The 9,155-nt window shown below is 52.6% G+C and overlaps 2 protein-coding genes across 2 annotated transcripts; one reads left to right on the plus strand and one right to left on the minus strand.

The window, feature by feature from the left end:
- Positions 1–2,790: 2,790 nt before the first annotated feature.
- Positions 2,791–4,354, plus strand: LOC109781485 (uncharacterized). Its single transcript, XM_020340087.3, has one exon. The coding sequence runs from the start codon at positions 2,826–2,828 to the stop codon at positions 4,131–4,133; it is 1,308 nt and encodes a 435-aa protein (XP_020195676.1). The 5' UTR covers positions 2,791–2,825; the 3' UTR covers positions 4,134–4,354.
- Positions 4,355–5,052: 698 nt separating this feature from the next.
- Positions 5,053–7,791, minus strand: LOC109781486 (uncharacterized). Its single transcript, XM_020340088.3, has 5 exons — positions 7,453–7,791; positions 6,646–6,802; positions 5,797–5,847; positions 5,549–5,644; positions 5,053–5,231 (listed from the first exon to the last, which is right to left on the minus strand). The coding sequence occupies exons 1-5, from the start codon at positions 7,647–7,649 to the stop codon at positions 5,172–5,174; spliced, it is 561 nt and encodes a 186-aa protein (XP_020195677.1). The 5' UTR covers positions 7,650–7,791; the 3' UTR covers positions 5,053–5,171.
- Between the last annotated feature and the right edge of the window lie 1,364 nt (positions 7,792–9,155).

Here is a 9,155-nt window from a genome sequence, read left to right on the forward strand (position 1 = left end):
CGCCAAGCGCAAGCGGGAGGGAGAGGTGTCACGGGAGGGAGAGGGAGGCGCCAGGGGCTAGGGTACTGCTGCCCTCCCTCCCCCCCCCACTATATATAGGGTCCCTGGGGGGCGCCGGCCCTGGGAGATCCCATCTCCAGGGGGCGGCGGCCAAGGGGGTGGCTTGCCCCCCAAGCCAAGTGGGGCGCCCCCCCACCCCCAGGGTTTCCAACCCTAGGCGCAGGGGAGGCCCAAGGGGGGTGCACCAGCCCACCAGTGGCTGGTTCCCCTCCCCACTTCAGCCCATGGGGCCCTCCGGGATAGGTGGCCCCACCCGGTGGACCCCCGGGACCCTTCCGGTGGTCCCGGTACAATACCGATAACCCCCCGAAACTTTCCCGGTGGCCGAAACTGGACTTCCTATATATAATTCTTCACCTCCGGACCATTCCGGAACTCCTCGTGACGTCCGGGATCTCATCCGGGACTCCGAATAACTTTCGGGTTTCCGCATACTAATATCTCTACAACCCTAGCGTCACCGAACCTTAAGTGTGTAGACCCTACGGGTTCGGGAGACATGCAGACATGACCGAGACGACTCTCCGGTCAATAACCAACAGCGGGATCTGGATACCCATGTTGGCTCCCACATGTTCCACGATGATCTCATCGGATGAACCACGATGTCGAGGATTCAATCAATCCCGTATACAATTCCCTTTGTCAATCGGTACGTTACTTGCCCGAGATTCGATCGTCGGTATCCCAATACCTCGTTCAATCTCGTTACCGGCAAGTCACTTTACTCGTACCGTAATGCATGATCCCGTGACCAACCACTTGGTCACTTTGAGCTCATTATGATGATGCATTACCGAGTGGGCCCAGAGATACCTCTCCGTCAAACGGAGTGACAAATCCCAGTCTCGATTCGTGCCAACCCAACAGACATTTTCGGAGATACCCATAGTGCACCTTTATAGCCACCCAGTTACGTTGTGACGTTTGGCACACCCAAAGCACTCCTACGGTATCCGGGAGTTGCACAATGTCATGGTCTAAGGAAATGATACTTGACAATTGGAAAAGCTCTAGCAAACGAACTACACGATCTTTGTGCTATGCTTAGGATTGGGTCTTGTCCATCACATCATTCTCCTAATGATGTGATCCCGTTATCAATGACATCCAATGTCCATAGTCAAGAAACCATGACTATCTGTTGATCAACGAGCTAGTCAACTAGAGGCTTACTAGGGACACGTTGTGGTCTATGTATTCACACATGTATTACGATTTCCGGATAACACAATTATAGCATGAACAATAGACAATTATCATGAACAAGGAAATATAATAATAACCATTTTATTATTGCCTCTAGGGCATATTTCCAACAAGGCCACCGTCCACCCCCGCATCGCGCCCCCACCCCGCTGCAGCCCAATCTCGCCGGCAAGGCCGCCGTCTACCCCCCGCATCGATCCTCTACCCGCGGCAGCCCAATCTCGCCGGCGAGGGCCGCCGTCCACTGCACGGCCGACGATTTCCCCACGCGCACGACACGTCCACCCCCTACCTACAGTCTTCACGCGCGCGCATCATCGGCGGTGAAGCGCTCCCTCGCCAGCCGCCATGGCTGCCTGCAGCCATGCCCGGATCCTCTCGGGTATACAAGTGTTGCAACCGTCACTTAGAAAAGCTTCAACAGCCGTTGAAAAAAGCTTCAACCATAGACATAGAAAGCTTCAATGGCACTGCACAACAAGGGAAAGCTGCAACCGTTGTTGGATTTTGCTACTACCGGCAAAGCTTTTTGCTACATCCATCGGGCAGAGCTACGACCCTCGCGAGGACGACAATGATTTTTTTGCTGCAACCGTAGCAGGCTTTTTGCTACTATCGTGGGAGGTTTTTGCTACATCCAGTAGATAAAAAAGCTTCAACCAGACAACGAAATACAGGAAAAGTTACAACCGTTTTGACAAAAAGTTTCAGCCCGCAGATGAAAAAGCTTCAAACAGAGATTGAGAAAATCCTCCTCGACGACGACCATGGCGTCTCTCTGTGTTTTTGTTGCAACCGCAGAGTAAAAAGCTGCAACCTTTTGTGAAGTTTTTTGCTACTACGGGTGAAGTTTTTTGCTACATCCATGTAAGGCGGAGTCGCGACCTCGCGAAAGACGGCGACGGTGTTTGATTTTTGCTGCAACCATAGTTTTTTTTGCTACTACGGGTGAAGTTTTTTGCTACATCCATGCAAACGGTGTTGATTGACTGACGGCCGCCGTCGACATAATTTCCTGCAGCGAGCATCAATGGCGAGGGGCGGCGGACGAGCCACAACCGTCGCCGTCAAGAGCTGCAACGCAGGTGGAGTTGTTGCATGGGAACTGGCGACGAGGACAGCCGACGAGGGCGGGGACTGGCGACGAGGACGGGCGGCGAGGGCGGGGACCGGCGACGAGGACGGGCGGCGAGGGCGGGGTCCGGCCGGCGACGAGATGCGGTGCCGTGCCCTCGTCGGTCTTCCTCGTCGTGGACAGGAGGCGCGGTGCCGTGCTCCCCGAGAAAGAAGAAGTTGGGGGCGATCTATTTTTTTTTTACCTGAATCCAACGGCTGCGTGGCTCATATCCGATGGCCTGGGCTGGACCGGCCGAAACGCTCGGCCGATGCGCCGGCGCCTATAAGCGGCCTAAACAAAACAAGGGAAATGTCAATCACCCAAAAAGGAAGCGTAAAGGCTAATTACGTTAACGCAGGTGAGCTTACGGTCATCGCGCTCTGCTATCATAAGCTTTGGCACGCCCGCAGCGCTGGTGTGTGGGGTCTCACTCTCACCGATGCTTCCGAACTCGAGAGCCCGCCACCGGCGCGACCCGAGCAAGCTCCTCTACAAGCCGCGCCCGCCGCCGGAGCCGCACCCGTTCCTGCTCCACCTCAAGTCGCTCCCTTCCCCGGTCGCCGCGGCGGCCGCGCTCCTCTCGGCGCCGCGCCGCCTCCACGACCACCCCTTCGCCTCCTGCGTGCTCTACCGCCTGGCCCGCGCGCGCCTCTTCCCGCTCCTCCTCCCGCTCCTCTCCGCGCTCCGCGCCCGCCGCGCCCCGCTCCGCGCCACCGTCTTCGCGGGGCTCATCGACCGCCTCGGCGCCGCCTCCCGCCCCGACGCGGCCCTCCTCGTCTTCTTCCGCGCCGTGCCCGCCTTCTGCCCCCACTCCAACGCCACCTTCCACGCGCTGGTCCACTGCCTCGTCTGCAACGGCCGCGTGGACGCCGCCCGGAACATGCTCCCCCGGGCCGCCAAGCTCGGCGTCCGCCCCAACGCCGTCTCCTACAACATCATCCTCAAGGGGCTGTCCGGCCGGGACGGGTCCGCGGGCGCCCGCGTGGTGCTCGACGAAATGCTCGGCCGCGGCGTCCGGCCCACGGTGGTCACCTTCAACACGCTGGTGGGGGCGGCGTGCCAGGAAGGGGACGTGGGCGCGGCGGAGCGGCTCAAGGAAGAGATGGTGCGCCGGGGCGTCTCGCCGAACGCCGTGACATACTCCCTCCTGATGCGGGGCCTGTGCGACGCCGGTCGGCAGGACGACGCCAAGAAACTGATGTTCGACATGGAGTACCAGGGCTGCCAGACCGAGGCGGTGAACTACGGCGTGCTGATGAGCGCCTACGCGAGGCAGGGCGACGTCGACGCCATCAGGGAGCTGCTCTCCGACATGCGCAAGCGCAAGCTCGGGCCCGACGACGCGGGCTACAACGTCCTGATCAAGTGCCTGTGTGACAGCGGCAGGGCGGAGGAGGCGCACAAGGCGCTCGTCGAGATGCAGCTCAAAGACGGCACGGCACCAAGCGCGGCGACGTACCGCGTCCTGGCCGACGGGTGCTGCAGAGCCGGCGATTTCGGGTTGGGGCTACGGGTTTTCAACGCCATGCTGTCCAGCGGGCATCGCCCCCTAGGTCACACCTTCAAGCACCTGGCGAAAGGGCTCGGCGAGGATGGCAAGGCGGAGGAAGCCTGCTTCGTCTTGGAGAAGATGGCGGAGAGTGGGGTGTGGATGGATGCAGAAGGGTGGCGGTCTCTTGCTACATGCGTCTGCAGCAGCAGTGCAGGTGAGGTGAAGCTCGTCGATGAGCTAGCGTTGTCATCTTGACATTTCCAGTCCATGCGAGGCTTTGACAGCCTTCAGCTGTGGCATTTCCATTTGTCTATTCTCTTTATCTTGCTTCAGTTCCAGAAGCATTTAGTTGTGCAACGCAAAATGTATAATGCTCCTGGGTATAGTGACAGATAAAAGATGCGAGTCTTACTGCTGAAAGTGATAGCTCACTCAGCTTCTGCACTGAAGTTCGTTAGTTTATTTGAAGCTTGAAATCTGTGTGCAGTTTATCAATCTTTACATACCACTTTCAGAACTGTCGTTTTTAAAAATAGTCACCGGGGGAGGAACCGCCACCTGTATATCGATCTCATTTCAGAAAGAATGATCCGGTTTAAGTAAGAAACCGAATTGAAAACCATTTTTTTTTCAACCGCAATCTTTTCCATTAATTTTGCAATCAACGGAAATACATCAGTCTGTTTTGAATCGAAAACCATTGATTCAGTTTATGATGAGAAACCAAAACCGAATCAAAAACCTTAACAATGCGAGGGGCAAGCCTGGCTGGCCGAGCATGCTCCAGGGAGAAGCGTCGCTTTAACGCCATCGAGAACAAGTGATCGTGATGAAGTGATATGATCGTAGAGAATGCAGTGAGTGGACATACCTCCACCAACGAGTGGTCATAGCCCAAAGAGAAGTGTAAATGAAGGGCACACACAACAGGGAGAGAGATGACAAGAATTGCTACTGAATGGCGTTTTGACGGAGAATCTGGAGAAACCTCAGAGAAGTTCACCGGGGATGGGAGGGGATGAAGACAAGGACAAGGCCGGTGACGGCGAGGCCTGGGAGGGTGGCGAGAGAGCAAGCCGGGAGGCAGCTGCATGGTGTCGTAAATTCGACGACCATCATCTGTCTACTAGCGCAAAATATGCTGTAACCAGCAAAGAAAAACACACGCAACCAATTCAACAGAAGGGCACTTTATATGGCCAGAGATACAAAATAGACTTTGCACAAAAAATGTTCCTCGTATAATAGTAGTGTAATCTGAGTATAAGGCAAACTGCCAACTAGGAGTATTTCTCATACAGATCTCCCCATTAAATATGCTATTGTACAACCAACAAGCGCTCCAACAAAAACCTGCACAAAAAAGGCACAAGTCAGCATAAACGTACACCTAAAAATGGCTGTTAGTTGCGAGTGTAACAAGTCTGAATGGCAAATTCAGTTTCTTAAATTGGCGTGAAATATTCCACACTATGTCATGGAATGCAAAGGGGCTGTTAAAACCACATTTGATACAAGTGGAAGTCAATTTCATTATGTGCCATCCAAAGGAAACAAAATAATCTAACCTCCAGCTATAGTTAGCTGATTACTTCGATATTCTTTTTGTGGTGATTACAACAACTTGAGGGCATGTAATATATTTACAGAAGAAGCATGAATAGAGCTACCTGAAATGGACTGTGTCCAAGAGGTTCCCGAAGCGGCCGGAAGGTAGAGATAATTGGATGTTCTGGTGATAAATCAGAAACTATTTGATTTAACAACTGCAGCAGAATGTAGAAGACTATTAGAGGATGGAAATGAAACAATAGACCATTAGCAACATGGTAAGTGAAAATGTGAAACAATAACAAATAAATATTAGTAGACAGCAATCACTGATTTGAACAATGTGCGTGCAAAACCATGAGCTTACCGCAGCTTGGCGGCCTGTGTGAAACCTAACTCCTGATGCATCATACATTACCTGTAACGAGGAATATAAGCTTAGGAACCCATTCCGAGAAAAGAGCTTATGTGGATATGAATACACTCATGACTGATCTTTTTAAAACAAATAAGGTCTGAGAAAAGGAAAATATGAAGCTAAACTGACAGACGACTATTTTAGAGCACAGCTGCAGACTTGGCATGGCAACGATTAAAGTACACAAGTTACGGACCAGCTTGTGAATGTGAACTCACATATACAGTAGCTCCTAGCACATTATTATTCGAAATTAGCTCTTATCCCTAAGCTTTATAGACCTTTATTAAATGAATGGCTTTAGGATGAAGATGTGAACACCCAGCATCACTGTACAAGTACAACTATACAACATTCTAAAAAAAAAGTACAACTATACAGGCTGGCCATAAAAGTAGTTAACCACCTCATGAAAGCATCTGTGCATCTATGATATATGACAAACGTTAATGACAAGGCCACTTTTTTGGAATTTTCTTTATTATCCTTTTGCTCGATCACTATATCAAGCTAATAGACAAGACTATCTTTCAGCAAGGTGTCTTTTGGAGAAAATCCATGCCCATTCCCAGCAAAGCAAGAAGCAATTAAATGCCTACTGAATTGGGGTATTGATGAACATGCACATTTCAAAAGCAACAAATGATGCCAAAATAGGAAAATAGTCCTACTATTGTTTACAGGAATGCAACTAGTCACAGGTATATCAATTTCCGAGAGAAAAAGCACTCTCTTGATTGCGACATTCACTTGCTTGAAAAAGGAAATGCGTGGAACCTGGTTGGGTCAAGTACATACAACGGCAGCAAAAACCAATGCGAGGGCGAAAACAGAGCTATCTCCGCCTTCTTGTTGGCCAACCGCCACAGCCAAACTTGCCACCGCCGCAGAAAGAGATGAAATAACTCCAGAAGAAGTAAGAAACTTCCTTGCATCCCATTTCTTCTCCTTTAACCTGCATGTCTAGGGCGAACAAAGCACAGCTTAACGAAACAGCAGCGCAACCGTCCAACTTGCTATTCAACTGCAATGGTTCTGAAGATACAGTAATGCGCTTTTCCTTTGAGCAGGATAGTCTTATTCAGCTATCAGTAACGCAATATACATATATGCGATACCGTTGTCCGGTTGTGCAGTGGAAATAGTTCTGATTTCACTGAGTGATTTCGGAAAGGCACTACTAATCTCGTGGAAGTGATTTTGGCAGCAAACAGGAAAATGTAACAGCTAACTCGGCCTGATTAACCATTCGCGCATGGGCTTTCCAAGGAAGAAAACCATGTTACTGAATTTCAGTGCAGATGGCACAACACAGATCACATAGGCGTGCATCCAACTAATAAATCATCGTCTGCGTACACAATCCTCCTACAGAAGCCAAGTTCATCCCTCTAGTCTACGCCGCGGAACCTAAGATTTCTGAAACGCAAAGCGAATCGCTTGCTTCCACATCACAAGAGGAAACCCTTTCGCTACGCTTTTTAGCAGCAAAAGAAAAAAGAACTACCGGATCGCAGGAGCGACACCCTGAAGAGATCGCACCGACAGCGAAGCGGAGGGCGCGTCGGATCTAGTAGAGCGGGCGGGAGGGGGCGAAGGGCGCACCAGATGGAGAGGACGTTGACGAGGTTGGCGAAGGCGAAGGCGAGGAGGGCGGCGCCGAGGGGGAAGTTCCCGCCGGCGCCCGCGGCGGGGCCGCCCCCGCTGGCCCCGGCCAGGCTGGCCACCGAGGCCGTGGAGGGCGTCGTCCCGGCGGCAGCGGCAGCCCCCGCCGCGGCGGTCAACATCTCGGTGGCCCTCATGCCCGCCCGTCGGTGGTTGGGACGGTTGTTCACTCTGGCTGGCTTGGCTGGGCTCCCCCTCCGCGGCCGGCTCCGTGTTCCCCCTCTCTGGGCTCGGGATCGTCTGTCGCGCGTATGCTGCTCACTCGTGTGGCGGAGTGGGGCTTGGCTTGGGGCCGCTTCGGGGAAATATCTGGCGCACGGTGCGCCTGTTTTGATTTATCCATTTTACGAATGTGTGATAGGTCTGAATCTTTCATGACATAATAGTAACAAGAATATATCATACTCCCTCCGTAAGGAAATATACTTATTATAGAATTTTCAGACCCAAAATTAAAACATAACACGAGAAATGGGAATGTGAACCGAGGGTATATCGGAGGGTTAGGTTGGGTGGAGGGGTGCGGCGAAGCGGCGGGCGACGCACACCGTCGGTTCATCGGTCGAAAAATTTATCATTGTCGGCTGCAGCCATCGTGGTGCCACCGTCGCCAGCGGCAGCTCGCCGCCCAAGGGTTTACAACACTACCCCATGTCGGTTGAATCATGGCCCTTGCAAGCAGCCTCAACCATCACTGCTTGTGGCGCACATCGCCGCACGCAGCAATGGTGGTTGGGGGTCCCGGCGGCACGTGCTAACTGGCAACAGCTTCGGTTTGGAGCGCCCCGTGCAACAGCTTCAGTAGATTGACAACATGTGTGTGCCTTTTGTAGGACCCCTCCTCGCGGTGGTTGCGCATGAGGAAAAGGGGAGCATCCCCGCCGGTTGGTTGCTGCGACAAGGGAGGGAGAAGGAGCGCCTAAGGAGGTAGGTACATGCGTGCGGGCGAAAGGTAGAAGAAGAGAGGGAGAGAGATGGGCATCGTCGATCGAAAAAAAAAAGTATGGACAGGGCTGGCGGGGAAGGGGTAAGGGTAGGAAGGGGTAGAAATACGACGCACGAAAAGTTGTGCAGCTCATTGTGAGATTGGCTTGTTGATTCCAATCGTTTCCCTTCTTTTTCGGCTCAGCCAGTTTGGCCTCAAATGACATGCACCACTTGGTTTGTAGCAGCTCTTTTTTTGACAGAGATGTGAGAGAAAGACCAAGAAGAGAGTCAGTCGTTAGTTGTATTGTTGTGCCGCCGCCAATCTGAAAGTCCATCATATGAGAGCATGAGCTATGAAGGCGAAAAAAGCCGCCCCACCAAACACATAGGCATGGCAAGATTGAGCTAGTGATGGCAAGATTGAGGTTATTGCTCACACGCGCTCAGTCCAATGGTGTGGCTATAGTGGTGCTGCCTCGCATATGCGCCATCCTTTGTCCCTATGATTTCACCATTTTCCCTCTCCATCCTTACATTTTATTTCCTTTTCTACTGAAGAACCGGTCTCCTCTGCAAGTTTCACCTGGCGCATGCAGGCAACAGTCATGTTGCAACGGTGACATCCGGGCCTACTTGGCTTGTGTGTGTGTGTGGGGGGGGGGGGGGGGGGTAGGGTTGGGGCTATGCGACATACCCTAATAGTTGTTGGCTCTATA

The sequence above is a fragment of the Aegilops tauschii genome, chromosome 1, assembly GCF_002575655.3.
Source record: "Aegilops tauschii subsp. strangulata cultivar AL8/78 chromosome 1, Aet v6.0, whole genome shotgun sequence".
NCBI classification, from domain to species: domain Eukaryota; kingdom Viridiplantae; phylum Streptophyta; class Magnoliopsida; order Poales; family Poaceae; genus Aegilops; species Aegilops tauschii.